Source organism: Dendrobates tinctorius, unplaced genomic scaffold (genome assembly GCF_039654945.1).
Source record: "Dendrobates tinctorius isolate UK_male_01 unplaced genomic scaffold, ASM3965494v1 ptg000074l, whole genome shotgun sequence".
NCBI lineage: Eukaryota > Metazoa > Chordata > Amphibia > Anura > Dendrobatidae > Dendrobates > Dendrobates tinctorius.
Genome location: NW_027361742.1, coordinates 16,227,595 through 16,254,892, shown reverse-complemented (window position 1 = coordinate 16,254,892; position 27,298 = coordinate 16,227,595). Strand labels below are relative to the sequence as shown.

The window sequence follows — 27,298 nt, the reverse complement described above, 5'->3', positions numbered from 1 at the left end:
ATTAATCCGCACAGATTTTGCAAAAACCGCAGATAAACCGCAGGTCAAAAGACCTGCGGATTATCTGCGGTTTTGCCTGCGGATTCACCATCTCCACAATGGTGGAGATAGGAACCCGCAGCGGATTCCGCAGAAAGAATTGACATGTCAATTCTTTCTGCGGTTTCAAAACCGCAGCAAATCCGCGCGGATTTTTCCGCAACGTCTACACAGCGTTTTTTTTTTACCAATCATTTGAATGGTACTGTACACCGCAGCTAAAACTGCTGCGGGTCCGCATCGGCCAAAACCGCTGCGGAAACGCAGCGGAATCCGCAGCGTGTGCACATACCCTTACATAGTTTTGTATCATCTGCAAATATCGATATTTTACTGTGCAACCCTTCTACCAGAATACGTTGAAGAGAATAGGTCCCAACACTGACCGCTGCGGTACCCCACTGGTCACAGCGACACAGTTAGAAAGCAGAGGGTGGTTATAAATGGTATATTCTCTATCACTAAGCCAATTACCCATTTACACACATTTTTCCCCAGACCCAGCATTCTCATTTTGTGTACCATAGAATCATAGAATCGTAGAGTTGGAAGGGACCTCCTGGGCCATCTGGTCCAACCCCCTGCTCAAAGCAGGATTCGCTAAATCATCCCAGTCAGATGTCTGTCCAGCCTCTGTTTGAAGACTTCCATTGAAGGAGAACTCACCACTTCTCGTGGCAGCTTGTTCCACTCATTGATCACTCTAACTGTCAAAAAGTTTTTTCTAATATCTAATCTGTGTCTCCTCCCATTCAGTTTCATCCCATTGCTTCTAGTCTTTCCTTGTGCAAATGAGAATAAAGTTGATCCTTCTACAATGTGACAGCCCTTTAGATATTTGTAGACAGCTATTAAGTCTCCTCTCAGTCTTCTCTTTTGCAAACTAAACATTCCCAAATCCTGCAACCTTTCCTCATAAGACAGGGTTTGCAGACCGGTCACCATTCTGGTCGCTCTTTTCTGAACTTGCTCCAGTTTGTTGATGTCTTTTTTAAAATGTGGTGCCCAAAACTGGACACAATATTCCAGATGAGGTCTGACCAAAGAGGAGTAGAGGGAAATAATGACTTCACGTGATCTAGACTGTATGCTTCTGTTAATACATCCTAGAATTGCATTTGCCTTTTTTGCTGCTGCATCACACTGTTGACTCATATTCAGTCTGTGATCTATTAGTATACCCAAGTCTTTTTCACATGTGCTGTCACTTAGCCCTATTCCTCCCATTCTATATATGCTTTTTTCATTTTTATTGCCCAGATGTAGTACTTTGCATTTCTCCCTGTTAAAAACCATTCTGTTAGTTGCTGCCCACTTCTCCAGTTTATTTAAATCTTTTTGAATCCTCTCTCTCTTCTCTAGTATTAGCTATCCCTCCTAGCTTTGTTTCATCAGCAAATTTAATCAGTTTACCCTCAATTCCTTCATCTAAATCATTGATAAAGATGTTGAACAATACAGGGCCCAGGACAGAGCCCTGTGGTACCCCACTTGAGACATTCTTCCAACTGGATGTGCAGCCAATTACGACCACTCTTTGGGTCCGATCACTAAGCCAGTTATGAATCCACCTAACAGTTGCCTTGTCCATTCCATACTTAGTCATTTTTTCAATAAGGATTGTATGAGAGACTTTGTCAAATGCTTTGCTGAAGTCTAGATATACTATATCTACAGCATTTCCTTGATCCACCCAATCAGTGATACCGTCATAGAAGGAAATTAAGTTAGTCTGACATGACTTATTAGTTACAAACCCATGCTGACTCTGTTTAATCACTTCATTCTTATCCAGGTATTGACATACATGTTGTTTAATAATTTGTTCAAAGATCTTTCCTGGTATAGAAGTCAGACTCACCGGCCTATAGTTGCCTGGGTCCACCTTCTTCCCCTTTTTGAAGATAGGAACAACATTTGCTCTTCTCCAGTCTTCTGGCACTTCTCCTGTTCTCCAAGAATTTTCAAAGATTATGGAGAGGGGTTCAAAAATTTCTTCTGCTATCTCCTTCAGTACTCTGGGGTGTAATTCATCTGGACCTGGAGATTTGAATTCATTTAGGTTAGCTAAGTGTTTCCTCACTATCTTTCTGTTTATAGATATCCTGGATTCTTCTATTCCCTTAATAGGACAGTGAATAACAGTTGATGTTACATTTCCTTTCTGAGAGAAAACAGATGCAAAATAGGAATTTAAAAGTTCAGCCTTCTCAACATCCTGTCTTACCATTTCATCATTTTCATCCTGTAAAAATCCTATAGCATCTTTGACTTTTCTTTTACTTTTGACATATCCCCAAAATCCTTTATTATTGCTTTTGACATCTCTTGCAAGCCTCAATTCATTTTCAGCTTTAGCTAATCTGATTTGTGCCCTGCAGGTTCTGCAGACAGCATTATATTCTTCTTTAGATATGCCTCCCTCTTTCCATTTTATAAACATTTTTTTCTTCCTTTTTAGCATGTGCTTAAGTTCTGTGTTCATCCATCCTGGTTTCCTTAAATGCTTCCTATTCTTCCCTCTTTTTGGAATTGTTAACAATTGTGCTTTGAGAATTTCATTTTTCAAGATTTCCCATCCTTTCTGGACATTTTTGTCTTTAAGGATATCCAGCCATTGGATCCCTCCAATTCTCTTTCTGAATCCCTTAAAATCTGCCTTTCTGAAATCTAACCTTGACGTCTGAGTCTTCACAGGTCTTCCTCCTCTAGTTATCCAAAATTCTAAAATAGCATGGTCGCTACCTCCTAGGGTCCCAGCCACTTTTACCTCTTCAACCATTTCCTCCCTGTTTATAAGGATTAGATCCAAGGTAGCAGTTCCCCTTGTTTTCTCCCTTACCTTTTGGAAGATAAAGTTGTCAGCAAGAGAGGATAAGAATTTCCTTGACCTGTTAGTTTTGCCTGAGAGAGATTCCCAACAAATGTCTGGATAGTTGAAATCTCCCATGACAACTAGGTCATATTTTTTGGAGAACTTGGCCATTTGATGCATGAAGAGTTCATCCATATCTTCAGCTTGCACAGGCGGCCTGTAGTAAATGCCTACAATGGTGTCCTTTCCATTGTTCTGTCCTTGTATTCTTACCCAAACAGTTTCCACAGAACTCCCAGTCTCTGAAGCTTCAATCTCTGTGCAGATATACGCGTTTCTAACATACAATGCGACACCCCCTCCTCGTTTATCAAGTCTGTTTCTTGTAAATAAGTTGTATCCTTCTAGTCTTGTATTCCAATCATGTGTATTGTCCCACCAAGTTTCAGTGATTCCAATTACATCATATTTATTTTCCTGTGTTAGTAGTTCCAATTCTCCTTGTTTGTTGCCCATGCTTTGTGCATTAGTATAGAAACATTTTAGTTTGTGATTGGTTTCTCTTTTTTCCAATATTTTTATTAATTAGATTCTTTCGTCTTGGTTCTTCCCTTCCACTTCTAATAGCAGAGTTCTCAATAGCATTTGTCAGGTGTATGGCTTTTTCTGGTCTTTTGCTTCCCATCCCATGTTCTAGTTTAAAGCTCTCCTTACAAGTGTAGCGAGGCGACTTCCAAATACATGCTTTCCAGTCTTCGTAAGGTGCACCCCATCTCTAGCAAGTAGTCCATCATATAAGTAGTTCACTCCGTGATCCAGAAATCCAAATCGTTGCTGACGGCACCATCGACGTAGCCAGTTGTTCACCTGCAGAATCTTATTCCACCTCCTTGTTCCATGGCCATCCACTGGGAGGATGGAAGAGAAGACCACCTGCGCTCCCAGTTCTTTCACTTTCTTGCCTAAGTCTTCAAAGTCCCTGCAGATGGTTTCCAGGTTGTTTCTCGCGGTGTCATTTGTCCCCACATGTAGTAGCAGGAATGGGTAGTCATCTGTAGGTCTGAAGAGTCCTGATATCCTGTCAGACACATCTTTAATTTTTGCACCTGGAAGACAGCACAACCTCTTGTGTTGCACAGTATCAAACGCTTTGGAAAAATCAAGATATACCAAATCCAATGACTCGCCTTGGTCCAGTCTATAGCTTACCTCTTCATAAAAACTGATTAGATTGGTTTGACAGGAGCGATTCCTCATAAACCCATGCTGATATCGCGTTAAATAGTTATTCTCATTAAGATAATCCAGAATAACATCCCTCAGAAACCCTTCAAATATTTTACCAACAATAGAGGTTAGACTTACTGGCCTATAATTTACAGGTTCACTTTTAGAGCCCTTTTTGAATATTGGTACCACATTTGCTATGCGCTAGTCCTGTGGAATAGACCCCATCGCTATAGAGTCTCTAACTATAAGAAATAATGGTTTGTCTATTACATTACTTAGTTCTCTTAGTACTCGTGGGTGTATGCCATCTGGACCCGGAGATTTATCTATTTTAATCTTATTTAGCTGGTTTTGCACCTCTTCTTGGGTTAGATTGGTGACCCTTAATATAAGGTTTTCTTTGTCTCTCGGCATTTCACTTAGCATTTCATGTGAATACCGTGGAGAAGAAAGTGTTTTAATATATTAGCTTTTTCCTTATCATCTACAACCATACTTTCCTCACAATTTTTTAATGGGCCTACACTTTCACTTTTGATTCTTTTACTATTGATATAATTGAAGAACAGCTTGGGATTAGTTTTACTCTCCTTAGCAATGTGCTCCTCTGTTTCCTTTTTGGCAGCTTTAATTATTTTTTTTTAGATAAAGAATTTTTCTCGTTACAGTATTTTAGAGCTTCAACGGTGCCATCCTGCTTTAGTAGTTTAAATGCTTTTTTTTTACTGTTAATTGCCCATCTTACTATTTTGTTTAGCCACATTGGGTTTTTCCTATTTCTTGTCCCTTTTATTCCCACAAGGTATAAACCGCTTACAGTGCCTATTTAGGATGTTCTTAAAGATTTCCCATTTATTTTCTGTATTCTTATTTGTGTGCCTAGGCGCGCCGGACGCAACCTGTTGCATTTTTGGTCCGTCTGACCTGTCTCAAAAAAACGCTTGCGCTCGGAATGCGCAAAAAAAATCAGTCTGTGGGAACGCAGGCGTGCGCATGGACATGCGCACACCTGCGTTTAAAATCGCATGCGTTTTAAGAGGTAACATGGCTAGAACCTGGTTAAAACGCATGCGCATAAAAAAGCAAACGCATACAAAACGCATGATGCGTTTTTTCTATGCGATTCTATTGCGCACGAAGCGCAGCGCTAAAAAACGCTAGTGTGAAGCTAGCCTAAGCCGAGATTTTCATACCTGGGGGTCGGCGAGGGTGTCAGATCACACTACCCCCCCCCCCACCCGGCGCATCTCTGCAGCCCCCCGGTTCTCCGAAGGAAGGGGTAAGTATATTCAATATTCACCTGTCCTTGTTCCCACGCTGCTCACCGCTCTGCTGCGTCCTGTGTCAGTTACGTTTAGCCAGCAGAGGGCGTGATGACGTGGTTAGTGCGCGCCGCGCCCTCCACATAGTAACATATTTATTAAGGTTGAAGGGAGACTTTAAGTCCATCTAGTTCAACCCATATCCTATCCTATCCTGCCCTAACATGTTGATCCAGAGGAAGGCAAAAAAAACCCATGTGGCAAACAGTAAGCTTCACATTGGGGAAAAAAAATTCCTTCCCGACTCCACATACGGCAATCAGACTAGCTCCCTGGATCAACGCAATATTAAGGAAACTAGTGTATATACCCTGTAATATTATACTTTTCAAGAAAGGCATCCAGTCCCTTCTTAAATTTTAGTAGGGAATCACTCATTACAACATCATATGGCAGAGAGTTCCATAGTCTCACTGCTCTTACAGTAAAGAATCCACGTCTGAGAGTATGCTTAAACCTTCTTTCCTCCAGACGTAGAGGATGCCCCCTTGTCCCCGTCACAGGTCTAAGAGTAAAAAGATCATTAGAAAGGTCTTTGTACTATCCCCGCATATATTTATGCATTGTAATAAGATCACCCCTAAGCCTTCGATTCTCCAATCTATATAACCCCAAGTGTAATAACCTGTCTTGGTATTGCAGACCCCCTAGTTCCCTAATAACCTTGGTCGCTTTTCTCTGCACCCGCTCCAGTTCAGCTATGTCTTTCTTATATACCGGAGACCAGAACTGTACACAGTATTCTCAGTGTGGTCGCACTAGTGACTTATATAGAGGCAAAATTATGTTCTCCTCATGAGCATCTATGCCTCTTTTAATGCATCCCATTATTTTATTTGCCTTTGCAGCAGCTGCCTGACACTGGCCACTAAATGTGAGTTTGTCGTCCACCCATACACCCAGGTCTTTTTCAGTGACAGTTTTGCCCAGTGTTTTACAATTAAGCACATAATTATACATCTTGTTCGTTCTACCCAAGTGCATGACCTTACATTTATCCCCATTAAAGCTCATTTGCCATTTATCAGCCCAAGCTTCTAGTTTACATAAATCCTCCTGTAATGTAAAATTGTCCTCCTCTGTATTGATTACCCTGCAGAGTTTAGTGTCATCTGCAAATATTGAAATTCTACACTCTCTGCCCCCTACAAGGTCATTAATAAATATGTTAAAAAGAAACGGGCCCAAAACTGACCCCTGTGGTACCCCACTGCTAACCGTGACCCAGTCCAAGTGTGCTCCATTAATAACCACCCTTTGTTTCCTATCCCTGAGCCAGCTCTTAACTCACCTACACATATTTTCCCCTATCCCTATTGTTCTCATTTTATGTATCAACCTTTTGTGTGGCACCGTATCCAAAGCTTTTGAAAAGTCCATGTACACCACGTCCACTGCATTCCCTTGGTCCAGTCCGGAACTTACCTCTTCATAAAAGCTTATCAGATTAGTCTGACAGCAAAGGTCCCTTGTAAACCCCTGTTGATTTTGGGTCATGAGGTTATTCTTCTCCAGATACTCCAGTATAGTATCTCTTAGAAAACCCTCCAGGATTTTACCCACAGTTGAGGTTAAACTTACTGGCCTATAATTTCCAAGTTCAGTTTTTGTCCCCTTTTGGAATATTGGCACCACATTTGCTATATGCCAGTCCTGTGGTACAGACCCTGTTATTATGGGATCTTTAAAGATTAAAAATAATGGTCTATCTCTGCTGGCTGAACAGTCACTGACACAGGACGCAGCAGACAGTGGTGAGCAGCGAGGGGCGACACCGGCACCTGGCCCCCAGCGAGGAGAGGTGAGTATGGCATTTTTTTTTTTTTTCCAGCAGCATATGGGGGCATATTCTATGGGGCAGCATAAGCTATGGAGCATTTTATGGAGCATCTTATGGGACCATCATTAACCTCATGAACTATATGGAGCATTATACGGGGCTCCAGATTAAATAAGGATATTCAAAAATATTTAACCTACTGATGTCTCAATTAATTTTACTTTTATTGGTATCTATTTTTATTTTTGAAATCTACCAGTAGCTGCTGCATTTTCCACCCTAGGCTTATACACGGATCAATATGTTTTCCCAGTTTTTTTTGTGGCAAAATTAGGAAGGTCGGCTTGAACCCGGGTTGGCTTATACACGAGTATATACGGTGTGTGTATGTATGTGTATATATGCGTGTGTGTACTTCAATTGGGATTCCTGTCCTGACAGGGACTCGCGTGCTAAACCTGGGGCGGGGTTGAAGGTTTATGCATCTGCTCACCCACACCTGTGCCGGCATTGGCAGTACAGGCAGAGCACCTCTATGCTGGCATTCATGTAGTGGAAGCGCCGTCCGCGTGTCCTGTGGGGTCTCGACATACGTACGTACGCAGGGTTAGGATACCATCCCTAAGATCGATGGGGCAGTAGCAAAGTGCTAAAGTTCTCTCTTTAAAAAAAAAAAAAAAAAAAATCGTCCCTGCCCTTGGAGCACGCTTAGAAACCCATTAGATAAAAAAGCAGATGGGTTCCTGAGGCACAGCTGGGAGGCAGCCGCAGGGGGTCTGAAGCCTGCAATATCTAGGACGTGTACTGCGTGCTCCCTCATGGTCTGGCTGCAACAGATGGAGGAACAACTGAGGAATAAGGTTCCAAGAGATGAAATCTTGGCCAATATGACTTTGTTGCAAGGAGCAGCGGCCTTTCTAGCAGACTCCTCAGCAGAATCTGTGAGGTTGGCAGCTAGGGCGGGAAGCCTATCCAACGGAGGTAGATGGGCTTGTGGCTAAAAGGGTGTCTGAGAGACCTGCCTTCGAAAAATAGGCTCTGCTTCATCCCATGTGACGTTCAGTTTCTCTTTGGTCCTTAACTGGATGACCTCTTAGAGAAGGCGAGGACAAGAAAGGGTTTCCTCATTTCGCGGTGGAAGCTAGGAAGCCTTCTCTTCGGAGGAGAAATTTAATAGGGGTCGTCCCCAGGGAGAAAGAAAGAGCTGGGACTTCATGGATAGGAAGGGGTCTGTATACTGTATATGTTTAGAGGACTCTCTACATTGTCAAAAAAGCCCCCCCCCCATGATGTCAGGTGAGAAGTAGTAGGGGAGTCTCTCTCATTCTCCCTACCTGGGTGAACATCTTCCCCAGTCGCTGGATCTTAAGTGTCATCAAGGACGATTTGATGATAGACTTCGTCCATCCACCCCGCCAGACATTTATATTAACACCTCTCAGGAAATCACCAAGAGAACAGCTAGCCCTGGAGACGGACATTTTGGTTCTGGTACAAAAGTGAGTTCTGCGTAAAGTCCCGGTGGAAGAGATAAGAAGGGGGATTTTATTCCCCCCTCTTTTTGATACAGAAGCAGTATGGTTCTCTAAAGACTATTGTCAACATGAGGAAGCTCAACTGATGGGTTGTGAATTATTCCTTCAAAATGTATTTGTTGAACACTGCTATAATGCTATTGTTCCAGGATTGCTTCATGACGGTCATAAACTTGAAAGATGTCTACTACCACATCCCAATCTATCGGGACCAGCAAAAGTTCCTGAGGGTGGCTCAGTATGTCCAGGGACAGGTCAGGCCCTATTCATGTGCAGCCCTCCCATTCGGTCTGTCAGTGGCCCCAAGGGTGTTTACCAAGGTAATGTTGAAGGTGATGGCCTACCTTCGTTCTCGGGACATCATTATCATCCCGTACCTGAAAGACTTCCTTATAGTCGGGAGGTTAGAAAATCACTGTGTAGAACAGGTGAGGGAAGTGACCGTGGCCCTAGAGTAGCTAGGCTGAGTGATAAATGCTCTTAAATAAAGCTTAAACCGGCAAAGATACAATCCTTCCTGGGATTGGTTCTGGACTCCAAGTGCCGGGCCTGTCTCCTACCAGAGAACAAGATAACCAAAATAATGGGCCTGGCACTGTCAGCAATACAGCAGCCTATAATGACATTGAGGAAGGCAATGTCTTTGCAAGGGTCACGAACATCCTGTATACTGGCCGTGAGATGGGCACAGTTTCACCTAAGGCATCTACAGTGGTAGGTCCTTTTGGCACAGAGGTCGTTAAAAGGGCATTTAGAGGGAAAGGTACATCTTTCCTTAGCTGTAAGAGACTCCCTTGCATGGTGGACAGTAAGAGAGCATTTGGTGTCAGGGGTCCAGTGGTTGAGACCGGTGGAGGACGTTATCACGACGGACGCGAGCAGTAGTGGATGGGGAGCACATCTGAGAGCCTACTCAGTGCAGGGAACCTGGTCTCCTCTAGAAAGAGATCAGAGTTCAAACTTAAAGAGCTGTGGGAAGAGCCTTAAGACACTTTCTCCCCTTTCTTTGGGGTCGCCATGCCCGGGTCATCTCGGACAATCATGCAGTCGTGACTTATTTCAACCACCAGTGGGAAGCAAGGTCCCATACCCTTATGGAGGCAGGGAACATCCTGCTCCAGCTAGCAGAGCAACACCTACTATCTCTTACGGCATTTCACATAAGGGGAATAGAAAACACAAAAGCAGACTTCCTGAGTTGCAAGAAATTGAGACGGGGAGAATGGTCTTTAAATCCTTGAGTTTTCCAGCAAATAGTGCAGACACGGGACAGGCCAGAGATAGATCTGTTTGCCAGTTTACGCAATAGGAAAGTGAGGAACTTCTGCTCATTAAACTCAAGAGAGAATCCATTCGTGGTAAATGCCCTTCAGATACCTTGGAAGTTCAGTATGACCTACGTATTTCCCCCGATAGCGATGATTCCAGCGGTCGTCAGAAAAATCAGAGGGTCAAGAGAGAGTGACTCTCATTGCTCCATTTTGGCCAAGGAGACCGTGGTTCTCCCTTTTAAGGTGGATATCCGTTACCGATCCATGGATTCTACCAGATATCCCGGTCCTGCTTACCCAGGGACCGGTGTGCCACTCTCAAGTGAAGGACTTCCATCTGCCAACATGGAATTTGAGGGCATTAATGAGTCGGCAGGGATTCTCACCAGGGCTAGTCTCCACCCTGTTGAAAAGTAGAAAGCCGATTACATGAAAGACCTATGGTAGAACATGGAAGAAATTCCTGGAGTTTTTAGGACGGCCCTTTGGGGATGAAGCTCCAGTAGAGAATATTCTAGAATTTCTGCAGTTGGGATTGCAACTAAAACTCTCAAGGTACAGGTGTCTTGTATAATTGCAACCTAGCATCCAATAGATGGGTGTCCCGATTTATTAAATCCTGTAGGAGATCTAGACCGGTTATAGTTCCGAAACTTCCTCCATGGGACCTGAACCTAGTTTGAGGCGCTAACTAAGGAACCATTTGAACCCTTACAGGAGTTATCTGTGAAATTCCTCACGCATAAAACTGTGTTGCTAGTGGCCTTAACATCAGCCCGTAGGTTAAGTGACATACAAGCCCTGTCTATATGTCCCCCCACTCCACGCAAGTGTATGAGGACAGGGTTGTTCTATGACCGGAACCTGCTTATCTCCCCAAAGTAGTTCTTAAATTCTATAGGAGCCAGGAGGTCACTTCACCCTCTTTCTTTGATAACCCTAATAATCCAGGAGAGGAAAAATTACATAGTTTAGACATGGGGCGGTCCATGTTAGAGTGGATGTCCATGACTAGTCAGTGGAGGAAAGATCAGTTCCTGTTCATAGCCTTCCAGGGTAGCAGAAAGGGTTACGGGGTATCTAAAGGATACCATTGCCAGATGGATCAGGGAAACCATTAGTTTATCCTATTCTGTGAATGGTGCTCCGGTTCCATGGCTACTTCCTGGGCAGAGAAGGCAGAAATATTGATTGAGCAGATCTGTAAGGCCGCAACCTGGTCCTTACCATCTACCTTCTTTAAGTACTACAGACTGAATCTTTATAATGTGGTGGAATGTGTAAGTTGGGCTTAGTACATCATATTATAAAAGTGTGTTGTGTCAACAGAGTAAAAACAAATTTTGAAGCAATTCCTAATACAAAGGCCAGGTTTTCTCAATGGTAATTTTGTTTCTTTTCGGATTCCTCTCTTGGAGCGTACACTGCACCTTTTTTGTGATCTTCCCTTCTTTGCTGTTTGGGGAACCTCTGCTGGAAATGTTGACCTGGTACGATACGGGCACCATCAGTTTTAGAAGTACAGTGACCCTTCCCTTACTGCAAGGAAGGTCCCCATATTACCTGCAGGTCGAAACAGCATAAAAGCATTGTACAATGCCATCTGTACAATGTGCACAAACAATTTTTTGTACCATACTTTTATCATGTCACTATATGGTCTGTGTACCTGATCTGAGAGATCTACACTCCCCCATGCGCTGCTTATAATCCAAGACACAATCTGGCTTTTGGAATTGTGCTGTGGTACCTGGGACAGTGTCATAGTTGCTGTTGTCACGGTGTATGGTGGTCAGGATAAGGACATTCCTCTTGTCCTTGTAGCGACAACATGCTGGTGGTCAAGTATATTTGGCTCTGCTTTTGCCTTTTTTCAGCATTTGCCCAATTGGTGGCTTAGGGAAGCGTCTCAGATTTTTTTTTTTTTTTTTGGATGGTGCCTCGTGCAACTTTACCTCTGACAGAGAGGGTCTTGAAGAGCAGGATGCTGGTGTAAAAGTTAACAGTATAGAGGTGCAGCAATTCCCACACAATTTTCCCACTCACCCCCAGGAAAAGGGGACATTCAGGGGGGGGTCAATCTGGGTGTCCTTCCCTCGTAGACCCTATATCTGTCAGTGTACCCTGAGGTACTCTTGCCCATCTTGTACAGTATAATTCCGTACCTGGCCCTCCTACTGGGCAGGTATTGGAATTTTAGCCTCCCTTTGAAATGAACCAGAGATCTCTAGCGATGTCCCTCTGGGGTGTATATGCCTCAGCAAATTTTCTGCTGAAGTGTTCAACTACTGACTGAATTTTACATAGACAAAGTTCTGATCATCTCTTGGAGGACACACTGCGCATTATCACTATGATGCAAAAATTTTCGTATCTCTTCAAATCATGTCCTTGTCATGGCCATATGGACTACCGGTGTACTGTACAGTAGATCAGTACTGCAGTACTGCTGAATCTCTGGTTTTCTGGCTATGCCTATATGCTGCCCAATGCCCCAAAATGTCATAATCTCTGCTGCATTTACAGGAGTCTATCTGGCGTGTGATGTGGGATTTTGAGTGAAACATTAATGGGCATACAAATTTGAATGGGCCGCCAAAACATTTATTTCCTCACTGAAAAAGAATTTGAAAGTCAATTTCAGTGAGGCCTTCAGCATCAAACTGGATTCCTGAGCTGCTGATGAAATCCAGAGTAATAAGATGATGATTTTCAGGGTGGGGGTGGAGTTCATATGGGAATGATTACTGAAGCGGTTGTCTGGGTCCTAGGGCGCCTTGCTGGGTCCAGGTCACTCCTCGATGAGAATTAGAGGAATGTGGCGTCTTAAGGGCCTTTTACACATAGCGTGATCGCTAGCAATATCGCTAAAGCGTCACCGATTTTGTGACGCAACAGCGATATCGCTAGCGATATCGCTTTGTGTGACACGTACCTGCGACCGCCCCCCCGCTGGATATCGCTGATCGCGCTCGAATGTCCTGGTTCATTTTTTTCTCGTTGGCATCCCGCTGGCGCTGACTAGCGACGCATGGACGCATGCGGAAGTTGTCGTCATTGTTGCAGTGTGACAGGTAAGAGCAACCGCTGATGGATCGCTTATCGCTGCTGGTGAGATCTGCCTGTTTGGCAGCTCACTAGCGACCATTTAGCAAAGCACCCGCGATCCTGACCGGGTCATATCGTTGTCTGGATCGCTGGTGCATCACTAAATGTAATGGGACCCTTACTCACTGCCTGAATCTGTGTCTGAGGCTAAGAAAGTGTATGCCTCCTCTGGTGACTACAGTCGTCTTGAGGAATCTGCCATTTTTATTTTGTTCTTCAAAACACTGGGGATGTGTAAGTGGTGCTTTTACACGTGGGTTGTGTAAAGGGTACTATTCATTAAAAAAAAAAAATAAAATAAAGAAACTTAGAATGCACACTTAGAAGAATGAAGAAAAAAGTTTGTGTGTATATATAATGAAAATAAAATTTGCCGTTCAGTACACTAATGCCCTACCTATTAAGTTACTCGGCGCTAACAAATTTTTTTTTTTTTTGCAAAAGAAAAACGCCACAAACAGTGTCATGTACACTCCCCTAATGCACTAGCTAAGAAATTACCTGGCAATTTAACACTTTTTTTTTTTTTTTTCAAAAGAAACACTCTACCTCCCTACCTATAAAGCGAAACCCTCTACCTCCCTACCTATAAAGCTATTCTGTACGATTTTATTTTTTTCTCAAACAGAAAATCGGATGTCACGAACGGTGTGACATCTGCTACTCTAACTAGCTAAAAAAAAGAAAAATGTCCCCCCGGGGTGATGTGCAGGGAATCCCTGCTGTCAGAGGCAGCAGGCATCTTGACTTGGTCGTTGCGCGATGCAGTGTGGAGACCGGAAATAGTGGCGCCATATGTATATTGCGTGAATGCAGCTCCCGCAGCGCGGTATGTAAATGGCACGTCGTGAAGGAGTTAAGAATAAGTTTAAAAAAAAAATGGCAGAAGAATATAAATATGTGGTTAAGACTACATGGAAATTGGCAACCAGACCCGCACGATGTGCGTGTAGTTGTGGAGATGTATACCCATCTCCCATGTAATTACTGATCATCTATACGAGATGGATATGCTGCAGCATGATGTTAAAGCGAAGCCTACATGTGAATTTTCCAAAATATTGCCTATGATCGCAAATGATTTTACTAAGACTTACTGGAAGGATGTTTGGTTAGTAAAGTGGAGGGATGTTCCTGTTAATTTTTCTTATGATGGGCCCTGCAGCACATCTCTGCTTGAATAATGGAGAGCCCCTTGAAAAGAAACAAGTGGTAACCTTTAACCAGTCTAACAAATCCACCAAGCTAAACCATTTTATCTCACTTATTTGTACATGCGGATAAGTAAATTATCCTTTTGTTTTTTGTTTTTTTCTTACCCATATAGTATCACAAGCAAGACCACCGCCCAACCAAAAGAAAGGTAAGATTCGAAATGCTTTAAATTGGTATACGTGATTATAGCAAGAAATGAACAGATCATGATCATGTTTTCCACCTTTGTACAGGTTCAAGAACTCCCATTATTATTATACCCGCAGCTACCACATCCCTCATAACCATGCTAAATTCTAAAGAGCTACTGCAAGATTTAAAGTAAGTAATTGTCAGTAATATTGATCCACTTTTCATCCATTGATTTGTGACAAGAAGATAGGGGGGGAAAAAGTGAAAGTTGGTTCATGCGTGTCCTTTTCTGCCATGTTTGTTACCCCTTGAGCAGAAAAGAGACTTTATTGATGTGTTTATACAAGAACGTTTTCATTTATTCTACAGAGGAATTATTGTAAATTGGACAAGATCTTCATCTGAGCATATATGAAAATAGACTAAAGTTGTCTACTGCCGGCATTTGTTCACTTTTGGACACTATTTTACAGGTTACATATAGATAACAGTCTGTTAATGGGTGAAAATCTTTGTAACTACTCTGAAGACACAATGGCTGTGGATTATTGTCCTGCCTGTAATTCTGATCCAGTACAAGAAAAATAATGCAGTGTGGTTATAGTAGCACTGCCCTGTCCTAGCAGTGTGTGCAGTCTCCCATCGCAGCGTGCAGCCTCCCATCACAGCGTGCTGTGTGTGCAGCCTCCCATCACAGCTTGCAGTGTGTGCAGCGTGCAGTATGTGCAGCCTCCAATCAGTAGGTTTTATTATAGCTATATGAGATTGTTTGCTTTGTCACTGCACAACATTGTTTTCAAAACTTTTACCCTCCTACTTGACTGTCTTGATAATGTTTAGAATACAGAGTAAAGTCCCATAAAATGTTATACATTTGGTAAACAGATTTTCATTTCGTGCAAAATATTGTAGTAAACGTACATGAGCTGTTGGGATTGCAGAAAATCTGTCAGGTCCTGATTCCTTATGCTAGTAAAAGCAGAGCACGTTAAGGCTGTGTGCCCACGTTGCGTTTTTGCCGTTGCGGAAACGCTTAAAAAACACTAACAAAACACGTCACATCGATTTTCAATGCAATCCGCAATGTGCCCATGCTGCGGATTTTGCCGCTGCAGAATTGCATTGTGGAAAAATCTGCAGCATGTCCATTAATTTTGCGGAATCGCAGCAATTCCGCTGCCTTAGGATTGCATTGAAACACTCACTTTACGCATGTGGCCATGCCCACCATGCGTGAAGTGAGTGTTTCATGTGCAGATGGTACCCAGGGTCTGGAGGAGAGGAGACTCTCCTCCATGCCCTGGGTACCATATTCCTGTAAAAAATAGAATTAAAATAAAAAATAGGGATATACTCACCCTCTGTTGGCCCCTGGAGTCCTCCCGGCCCTCAGCTGCGCTGTCAACAAGTTACGTTCCTAGGGGTTGGAACTTGTTGGCAGTGCCACTGAGGTCCGGGAGGACAAGTATATCCCTATTTTTTTTAATAATAATAATAATAATAATAATAATAATAATAATAATAATAATAATAATAATAATAATAATAATAATAATAATAATAATAATAATAATAATAATATTATTATTTTTAATATTGTATCTCTACTATTGATACTGCATAGACAGCATCAATAGTAAAAAGTTGGTTGTCAAGCACTATGCCTGACAAGTGTGACCAACCTGTCAATCACTTTTCCAAGCGATGCTTCAAATTGCTTGAAAAAGCGCTAGCATTCTGCAAGCTAAATATGCTTGCATAACGCTTGTGTTTTGCAGGAAAACGCATGCAAATTTCGCATGTGTTTTACCCGCAGAGAGGAGTTGCGGAAATTCTGCGGACAATTCCGCAGCATTTCTGCAATGTGGGCACATCGCCTAAAGGCGATAATTAACACATTACATGCTCTTTTACTTGCATAGGCGATCCGCTCCTAATAGGTTTTGTTTAAAGCAGTGTTCCCCAACTGCAGTCCTCAAGAGCCACCAACGGTTTATCTTTTCAGGATTTCCTTAGTGTGGCCCAAGTGATAATTGCAGTACGTGCACATGCAATAATTCCATCACCTGGGCAATACTAAGGAAATCCTGAAAACATGACCTGTTGGTGGCTCTTGAGGACTGGTGTTGGGGAACACTGGTATAAAGAGTTGTCTGCGCAGAGAAGATTTAGGACAAGTGGCATTGTTGCATCACTCGTCTAAATTGCGCACTCTCCGAAGCTGCAATTGGAGGAAGATTTGCCTCTGCAGCATTGGAGGCGCATCGGGGCACCGATCCCGGCTGGATCCAGCAATTCGGCAAGCTGAGCGGCACTTGCAGGTTGTATAATAAACAGCTTGCGAAGTTACCCGGCCTCTTACTGACTGTAGAGGTGGCCAGTAACCTAGGCAGCTGGAACTATAGACTTGATTGTCTTTGATCTTGTTCTGGTGAATTTTGAGGATTTTTTTTTTAAGGGGAGAATTGCAAAGTAGCGTGTTTTTAGAAGTACTTTTCAATTTTAAACAAAATGGAGAACCTGTCCAACTTATGCAGCCCAAACTGCGAGCAACATGAATCAGGCTGGCTTCACAATTGCAGACAAGTATTTTACTCTGGAACGCTCAGGTGTTTGACACCACATACTTAAAAGATTTGGCTGGGAAGCATAATAGGAAACAAGACTTGTCTGTGTCTGGCATTTTCCAGCGCTGCTAGAGGTGAGTGACAGGTTTCTTCCATAGTGAGAGCCCTGTCCATCACCTGCAGTAGCACTGGAAAGGGGCTGCATATTCTTTTCAGCTATGGTCCCCAGCCTAAATCTCCTAAAGGGGGTTCTCTGAGAAATGTAATAATATAAATCAAATTAATTCTTTTGAATATTAAACATTTTCCTAAATTTAGCAAAAAGTTATGCTTTATGTAGTGCGCTCTGTGAGGAGTTTAAAGATGGCAACTTCCATCTAACCATGTGCAGCCGACCTAAGAACTCCCTACACTGCACTATAACTGTCAGGATGACTGAGATGAATGTTCTCCGCTAAATAAAGTGGTCAGTCAACCTGACAGGCATCATGAACAAGCATTTCGCAGTCCACTGCTCTGACCGGACGTCTGTCTCGACAGATCACTCCTTCCAGATTGTTTATTTGTACTTTTATTTCCCAACGCGTTTCGAAGTTTACACTTCTTCCTCAGGGGATGACATGTACCCCTGAGGAAGAAGTGTAAACTTCGAAACGCGTTGGGAAATAAAAGTACAAATAACATAATCTGGAAGGAGTGATCTGTCGAGCAGCGCACGTTTAATCCATAAACTTTCTCCTTTGCAATCTGATGATTCGTGGTCACGGAGTGGCCCTTTGGATGTGCAGCAGCCTGACCTTCCGTTCCTATATGTCTGAAACTCTCCTACATAAGGTGAGTATAATGATTTGATTTTATATCAATCTTTACTCGGGTAAGACCCTATTGCGCTTTTTTCCTTTCAGCTGTCGGACGTCTGTCTCGGGACATGCAGCCTATCCTACTTGTGCGACCTCTGCAATCTAGGACGGGTACACAATAATTTATGGCAGCTGCCATCTATAAAATTCAGACAGAGTGCTGTAGATAAAGCATTCCTTTTTACTAAATTAATGATATTTAGAACATTTTTTTCATAATTGAATTTTTATTCATTTAAATGTGTATGTATTTTATAACCGTTCTCGCAAAACCTAAAGCCTTCCAGAGTAAATTATACCTGGCTGCAGTCACGCTGAATCTCATCTTTGTTTGGCTTGATAAAGGCAAGATGCATGTAAAACATTGGCAGGTATTGTTGCTGCTCTTTATTTTTTTAAGGATGGAATATTTACCGTATTTTAAAGATAAGATGCTCCGGATTAAAAGACACACCCCAAATTTTGAGGGGAAAAATAGGAAAAAAAACTTTTTTTAATAAAATGGTAGTGCTTCTTATTATACTTGCGTCTTATTGCTTACTGGTAGTTGTGGCTGCGGTGAAGCAGGGTCGTTGATGCAGGCCACAGGCTGGCATGAGGGGGTGATATCTCTTCTCCTGAGATCTTGGTGCCGAGATCTCCATCTGCGTATGCCCCGGGAGCCATTTTCCCGGAGTCCACCGCACAATAAACCATGTAAGGGTATGTGCACACGTTGCGGATTCGTCTGCGGATCCTCATCGGATTTGGCCCTGTAGATCCGCAGCAGTTTTCTAAGAGATGTATAGTACCAAGTTATCCTATGGAAAACAAAAAACGCTGTGCACATGCTGCGGAAAAATCCGCACGGAAACGCAGTGGTTTAATTTCCGCTGCATGTCAATTCTTTGTGCGGATTCCGCAGCGTTTTTACACCTATTCTAGTAAACCGCAGGTGTAAAAACGCAGACGAAATCCACAGTAAATCCCCAGGGAAAATGCAGGCATTTTGACCTGCGGATTCTGCAGATTCCGTGCGAAAAATCCGCTCCCGAAACCGCAACGTGTGCACATACCCTTAGTGCGGGGCTCTGGGCTTATACAAAGTGTTGGCAGAGCCCCCGCACCACCAAACACCCACAGCGGCGCACATGAGAGCACCCCCCCCATCCCAGCCTGCGACCTGCAGTAAAGCTCCACTCTTGCCTCCTCCAGCAGCGACCCTGGGACCCTGCTCCACCGCGGCCTGTAAGATATATCCGCAATATAAGACGCACCCCCATTTTCCCCAAAAATTTTTGGGGAAGAAAAGTGTCTTATAATTAGAAAAATACGGTATATGTTAAATATATAATTTTATCATTTTCTTTAGTTTAATAACGTGTTTACTTTTATATTAAATGTGTGTTTTATTTTATTTAAAAGGTTTGTTTCATCAGATGAAAAGAAAAAACAAGGCTGTCAGAGAGAAAACGAAGTTTTAATTCAGAGACGAAAGGACCAAATGCAGCCTGGTGGTACAAGTATCAGTGTAACGGTACCGTACAGAGTGATCGATCAGCCCCTGAAGCTGCTGCCGCAGGACTGGTGTGTTCCCTGCTCTCTAAAGTTGTTGAATACATTTACCTTTCCACATAGAGAATTTTTTCTTTTACAGATAGTTTGTTTTGACTAACTCTTGCAGCTTGGACAGTAAGCATGCTTTTTTTTTACGCAAAAAAAGGCGAACTTATTGTCTTTGTCTAGGAAATGAAATTAGCTCCATATCTGTCACTGGCATATTAATGAAATCCCACCCAGTGCTTTACATCTGTGAGCACCTACATGCAATTTTTCATCCTTTTTTATCTTTTGTGTCTTTATTGTTCTCGATGAACAAGTTGTTGTTCTACTTTACAGCTAAGATGGAAGGAACCTCCCTCCGATCCCAGCGTCTTTGATTGTGGCATATCAACAGGGAATTCACGCACCCAATCAAAGACTTGGCAGGGTTGGCTTTTCAGTAAGCTCTGCTGTTGGGGCTACCGAATAAATTACATTCATGCAACCACATCAATAAAAAAAAAAAAAAAGTCTAACAGCTGGAATACGAAAGGGCGCAAACTGAAAAAAAATTTTCTAATCCTTGAGGTATATTTCAGCATTGATCACTTTTACATCAGGTGGTAAGCTGGGCCTGGGGTGTTTCACCTACTGCTCCCTTCCTGGACAGGTGTACACTTTGGGGATGTTTTGCACCTGTTCTCCATGGTGAAGAGCAGCGCCCTAAACCCAATTTTAAGGCTTGAATAGGGTTGGTCATTAAACATTTAAGGGCTCAGGCCTTGACTGAGTTGTGTCATGAGCAGAACCATATCACTTTTGTGTGACAATGTGGCTCCTCCAGTTCTCTCAGGCCATGATGCAGATTATAGCTTGCCTTCAGCAGGTGCACTAGCACTTTCTCAAGAATGTCAGAACCTTGTAGGTGATGGCAGATTCCCTTGTAAATGTATTTTGTGACCACGATCACAAGAGAACATGTAGCAGCATGTCTGTCTGTCCCACATTCTCATGTTGCTCACCGTTACCATTCTCCCCTGCACATACTTTTCAGTAACATTTGTAGTCATTGAAGACAGATATTACCTATGAATTCAGAGTTAAAGGTCACTCGAGGAGGTGAAGGAAGCAGGTTTCCCGAGTACCATAAATTACAAAGTTTCTCCTCTTTACTGGTCTTCTTTCTGAAGATAAGTAATAGCTTGATGGTCTCTCATTAAGGCTGAAGCTACAATGTTTTGTTGCAGAAAATAACTTCTTTGAACTGGCGGAATCCTAAGAGAGCATAAATGTAATATTGAGAAAACATGTTGGGTTTGTGAGGCAGAGAATATCTGTTGGAGCTTGACTTTGGGTTTTGAGACTATGTAATGTGAATGGCTCCCATGTTCTGTAGACCCTCGTTATTTGTGCCATGAGTATTTTATAACAAAACTTGCTCTTTCTATAGGGACCGTGTGGTAGCAGTGTTTGTTCAAGGTCCCGCTTGGCAGTTCAAAGGCTGGCCCTGGCTATTGCCGGACGGATCTCCTGTAGATATATTTGCAAAAAGTAAGTTTGTATCTTTTAGCAAGTCTTGTAAATAAAAAAAAAAAAAGTGTACAAACTCAGAAACTGCAATGACAGTGTATTGTTTTATTTTCTGAACATCATTGGTAGTAATGTCAACTGTTGTATGTGTGGTCCCTATGGTCAACACTTTGAGATCAAATCTTTTTTTTTTTTTTCTAATTGGTGCCTGTCTTACCTTAAGTAGTTGTAAGCTACAACAGCCTCCTATTAAAGGGGTATTCCCATCTCCAAGATCATATCTTGGTATGTAGTAGGTGTAATAATGTGTGGGCATTGCAGGACCTTAGGTATCCATGGTTACAACCACTGATATAGTGACAGGTATCCAGTTGCAACCACTAGCAACTAGCAAAGGTCCTGCAATGCCTGCACATGAGGAAAGGCACATAGAAATGTAGGAAAGTTTTTCTGATTCGCTAATTGGAGGTATATGCTAATATTATTACATTTTGTGGTAAAATCTTGGAGATGGGAATAACCCTTTAATTCTGGGAAAGCTGTGGGTTCCGCAATATAACCATGCAAAGATTTACTAGGTCTTCCTGTAACATATATTGACTTACATTGCTAGACATAGCAGTTTGTATAGTTCATATAAACTGCTATGTCTAGCAATGTAAGTCAATAAGTTTTTATTATAAAAGGATTACAAATTATATGCAATGAGGGCCAGAAATATTTGGACAGAGTCCAAATCTCTGTGATTTTGGTTCTGAATGCTGCTATTTTTTATTTGAGGGGATACAACTGAGTTACAAGTAAATTGAAGACTTTCAAGTTTAATTAAAGGGGTTGAACAAAAATATCCTGGGAAATGTTTTGGAATGGCAACCATTTTTCTACAAATTCTCCTCATTTCAGGGCTCAAAAGTAATTGGACAAATTAACATTGCCATAAATAGTACTTTGTGAAGAATCCTTCGCAGGCAATGACTGGCTGATGTCCGGAAGCCACGAATGTCACTAAATGCTGGGTTTCCTCCTATGTGATGCTTTGCCTTTTCTGACGCTGACTCTAGTAGTTGCTTGTTCGTGGGTCTTTATCTTAAGCATGTGAAATGCTGCTTGGTGGGGTTGAGATCTGGTGATTGACTCAGCCATTGCAGAATATTCCACTTCTTTTCCTTAAGCTCCTGGTTTGCTTTCGTGTTATGTTTTGGGTCATTGTACATCTGCACTGTGAAGCGCCGTCCAATCATCCTTACCGCATTTGATTTAATCTGAGCAGAAAGTATCGTCTTGTACATTTCAGAATTAATCCGGCTGTTTCCTTCAGTCACATCACAATAAATACTAGTGACCCACTGCCATTCGAAGCCTTTTTTTTTTCCCCAAAGTCTAATCTGGCCTTTCTATTTTTAAAGCTGATTAATGGTTTGCATCTTGTGATGAACCCTCTGTATTTTCTCTCATTAAGTCTGCTCTTTACTGTAGACTTAGATAATGAAACGCCTACTTCCTGGAGAGTGTTCTTCACTCAGGTGGATGTTGTGGAGAGGTTTCTCTTCACCTCGGGAAGGATTCTGCGATCTACCACTGTTGTCTTCCGTGGACGTCAAGGCTTTTTTTGAGTTCCCAAGTTCACCAGTGCTCACTTTTTTTGCAGAATGTACCAAACTCTTTTGGCCACTCGTAAGGGTATGTGCACACGATCAGGAATGGCTCAGGATTTGACACAGGTGAAATCTACACCAAATCTGCATTCGGTCACTGGCAGGTCACATACGTCTTTTATGCGTTTTTAACGTGCGTTTTTTATTCGTTTGTTTATCTGCATGCGTTTTTGAAGCGTTTTTTCATTTTTTTTTTTTTTTTTTTTGTCACTTGAAATAAAGCTAATTGAAAGTTGGCTTCTGTGAAGAAAAAAGTGATTTCCTGTTTACTGACTGTGGGAACATACCCCAATATATCTGCAAACTCTGCTGGTTGGATGCTGCGTACATCCACAGCGTCTATCCCGCAGGGTCTAGATGATGCAGCTTAGTGGATGGGATTTCAAGAAATCCCATACCCAGTATGCGTGCACTGATGCCCGTGGCTCACCTGCAGAGACGGACATGTGGCGCGTCTTTCCAGACAGCAGCATGTCAATTTATGTAGCTGCGTAAATTACCCATTCACTATCATTAGATGCTGTAAAACCGCATTATCTTCCTAGTCACGTGTATTAAGTGTGGGAACGCAGCTTACTACGCATGTGTACTAATTTAAATAATGGTTAATCTTGTGACACAGCCAGAAGTACATGATGCAGGACGTGGAGGAAAGCACTGAGAGGGGTCCCCTCCTTTTTAATACTTTTTTTTTTAAAAAATAAGAGCGTGGTGTCCTCATATTTGTTAACCAGCCAGAATAAATTAGACTACTGGGACTGGTATTTCAGGCAGGTAAGGATCCAAAATCCATGAACTTTACCAGCCTGATAATACCAGGCCGCAGCAGTCTGCTTACCTTGGATGGTTAGCAAAAATAGTGGGATCTCCCCTTCATTATGCCACGACTCAGCCTGACATCCAGACACAGTGGGGCTTGTAGATGACCACCGGAGATAACTGTCTCCAGCAGTCACGTGCACGGCAGTTCTCACGGTCAGTTCAGCTCATCGCGAGAACTGCAGTGGATGCAAACTTCATGCTGTGGCACAAGGTAAGACATTATTTAAATTAGTTCACATGCGTAGTAAGCTGTGTTCCCGCGCTTAATACGCATGTGACTATCATTAGATGCGGTAAAACCGCATTATCTTAGTCTATGGGTAATTTATGCTGCGGAGATGAGCGTCTCTGCAGCATAAATAGACATGCTTCGGTCTGGAAAGTCACGCTGCATGTCCGTTCACGCAACGAAGGCAGAGGCGTCTCTGAACGCAGTGTGGAGATGGGATTTCATGAAATCCCATCCACTATGCTTTAACATCTGACAGCTGCGGATATACGCAGTGTCAAACCCGCAGCATTTACAGACTGTGGGAACATACCTTAACACACACACCCTTTGGCGTCAGGAAGCACGGCTGCGATAATGGAAGAAATATATTTTAACCCACGTTGTGCTCGGCATAGAGATTTCTAGTTTCATCCTCTCCCTCCATCATTCTGACCGTTTTATAGCGGTGCAGAGACTCTGACTGCGCAGAAATGGAAAACTAAAAAAGCTTAGAGAAGGAAGTTGGAGATAACCAAGGGTGGAGCTCAGTGAGGAAGATGTATATTTCGTCACATATGACAGCCATGCTTCCGCAGTAGCTTACTGAGGTTTGTGTGATACAGCTGTGTGGTCTCTTGACACCCATCTCGGGACCTGTATAACTTAATTTATTTAATTCTCAGAACGCCTTTAACGATGACATTGGAAAATGAATAATCAACACTCCTGCGTTCCTCACAACCCCCTAGCTTTACAACAGAAAAGCTGAAATACAAGCCCCCCAAAAAATCATTTTTGTATTAAAAGTAAAACAAAAACTATACAAATTTGGCCTGTCTGTAATATGATGGACTGTGTCCCTTATGGAATTACTGCTTTTTTTTTTTTTTCTTTTTTTTTTTTTTCCTCAACTCCAAGAAAATGTACCTCCATGGGCCATAAAAAAAAAATCACCCTGCAAAACAAGGAGCCCTCATTCATTCATATCTGTTGACAGAAAATAGTTACTGTTCTTCGTGAACACTGATGAACTATACCAGAAGATTGCCGATCCTTTTACTTATGAAAGATCTATGCTTTTACTGAGAATTTAGATGTCCTGTTATTATGACATTTCTATTAACATTGTAAGCAAAAAAAAAAAAAAAAGTGAACAACTTCTGATCTTGTTCACTTCATGCAGTTAAAGCCTTCCACCTCAAGTACGACGAAGTTCGACTGGATCCCAATGTACAGAAATGGGATGTGACAGTGTTGGAGTTAAGTTACCATAAAAGACATCTGGACAGACCTGTATTCCTGCGATTCTGGGAAACCCTGGACAGGTAGTCTAGCCTTTGTATTATAGATAAAAAGTAAAAATGGCCATAAACTTATATTTAAATTTGACAGTTGTAATGGCTTAATTTTGTGTTTTTTTCCAATAATCTGATGTGGAGTCCTGGATTTATTAATCCTGTAATCTATTTCAACATTATTTCCGGGAAGAATTCTTTTGTGTGGTGCAAATATGGCTATTGTCTGTAGTATAGATTGATTTCCTGATTTTTCTCTTCCAGGTATATGGTGAAGCACAAATCTCACTTGCGATTCTGAGGAGCAGTTTCTGTGTTTGGATGGCTAAATGTGGCATCACTCACTTAGAGCATGGAAGTCTGTTAGAGATGGCTAAATGAACTTACCTCGATTTAAATGATCTTTGTGGTCTAAAGAGAGGGTGCCATTTATTTACAACCGGAATGAACAGTGTACTATTTTTTAAATATTTGCATAATGTCTGCAATTCAAAATGTATATTTTGATAGTAAGAGAATCCTTTCTTTTAACACCACATTTTGGTTAGATCTTGTTTACTGAAACCGCCGAACTGTATGTGGAAGGTGCGTTCTCTCTCAATTTTCTTTTTCCCTTATATCCCTGTGCATAAATCTGTTTTCCATAGAAATCCCTACTGCACAATTCAGCATGTTGTGTTGACAGACTGGTAAAATATGGAAGTGAAGAATGTGTGCAGTGGGAGGATGGTATGATAAAGGACTGCTAGCAAGAAGTACTCTATTTTTGTTCATGTAAAAACAAACTTGCTAAAGTTTACCATTTGAAAATTAAAGTTTGAGTTTTTCTTTTTCACCATCAAGTATGATAAAATATAAATCAATAAACATGCAGCTTCATCTGTCTGAAAAACTGTTTTTTTTCTTTTTGTAAAAATGTGCTTTCTTCAGTTGAACTGTTAATAATTGAAGGTGATATACACGTCTGAACTTTACTGAGCCATAGAAGATGCATCACTTTTCATGGTAAATCACATGCAGTGGCAGCTCTGCTGGTGGTTTTTCCACTTGAACTTAAGGCCCTTTTATATTTAGCGATGCACCAGAGATCCGACCAGCGATATGACCCGGTCAGGATCGCTGGTGCATCGCTAAATGATCGCTAGTGAGCTTTCATACAGAAAGATCTCACAGCGATGCAGCAGCGACGCAGCGCACGATACTTACCATTCACACACAGCGATCCTGACGTCCTCCCGCACGCGTCGCTCGTCGTCTCAGCAGGAAGCGCCCGACGAGAAATGGAGCCGGACATTCTCGCGCGATCAGCGATGGACAGCAGGGGAGCCGGTCGCTGGTAAGTATCACACATAGCGCTATCGCTAGCAATATCGCTATAACGTCACAAAACCAGTGACGTTTTAGCGATATTGCTAGCGATATCGCTTAGTGTAAAACCCCCTTTAGTTGATAATTAGATTATTTTCTTAGAAGTGTTTGTGTTAGGATTAAAGAGAACCTGCCATGTAAAAAAAAAACAACCAAAAAACACACTATTCGTCTGCAGATACAGGTGCATCGCACAAAATTAGTATATCATCAAAAAGTTAATTTATTTCAGTTCTTGTTGGCCTATTGAAATGTATGTTCAGTAAATGCACTCCGTACTTGGTCGGGGCTCCTTTTGCATCAATTACTGCATCAATGCAGCCCGGCATGGAGGCAATCAGCCTGTGGCACTGCTGAGGTGTTATGGAAGCCCAGGTTGCTTTGATAGCAGCCTTCAGCTTGTCTGTATTGTTGGGTCTGGTGTCTCTCATCTTCCTCTTGACAATACCCCATAGATTCTCTGGCCGGCGCTCATAGCACTCCGGCATTCACAACCATAGAGGTCTACAGGAGACCTCTGTTTGTAATGCCAACCCATCGGTGACCCGCAATCATGTGGCGGGTGTCACTGATGGGTGGATTTTCGGCCCCATTGCCCGAATCGCATGTTAAATGCCGCTGTCAGTTTGATAGCAGCATTTAACGGGTTAATGGCCCCGGTTGGATCGCGATTCCACCCACGGCTGTTCTGGGCACATGTCAGCTGTTAAAAACAGCTGACATGTGCAGGGAAAGATGTGGCCTCACCCCCGGAGCCCACCTCAAAGGGGGAGACACGACACACACACAGTACTAGTACGGCGCATGTGTTGACAGGGTTAAGCACACCTAGTTTTATGGTGTTCCATTGCCACAATTTGTATGTTGTGTGTTCCTTTAATATAAGTAAAATGTTTAAAGAGCCTTATATTGTAAGGAGAGTAGCAATACAGAAATCTATAGGTTGAATACAACAGCAATTACTGCTTGCCTTGTGTAATTGAGCTCAACTGCCTGGGCAGTTGCCTGGTAAGGAAGGAGTG

General features: G+C 42.4%; 1 protein-coding gene across 1 annotated transcript in view; it reads left to right on the top strand.

Annotated features, from left to right (window-relative positions):
• CDC73 (cell division cycle 73) overlaps nucleotides 1-25,800 on the top strand; it is a 122,485-nt gene extending 96,685 nt beyond the window's left edge. The window contains exons 12-17 of the mRNA XM_073582890.1: nucleotides 14,428-14,463; nucleotides 14,549-14,636; nucleotides 19,279-19,440; nucleotides 20,846-20,946; nucleotides 24,797-24,938; nucleotides 25,173-25,800. Coding sequence (XP_073438991.1) covers nucleotides 14,428-14,463; nucleotides 14,549-14,636; nucleotides 19,279-19,440; nucleotides 20,846-20,946; nucleotides 24,797-24,938; nucleotides 25,173-25,209 — 566 coding nt within the window. The 3' untranslated portion in view covers nucleotides 25,210-25,800. The remainder of the gene's footprint in view (nucleotides 1-14,427; nucleotides 14,464-14,548; nucleotides 14,637-19,278; nucleotides 19,441-20,845; nucleotides 20,947-24,796; nucleotides 24,939-25,172) is intronic.
• Nucleotides 25,801-27,298: the final 1,498 nt, after the last annotated feature.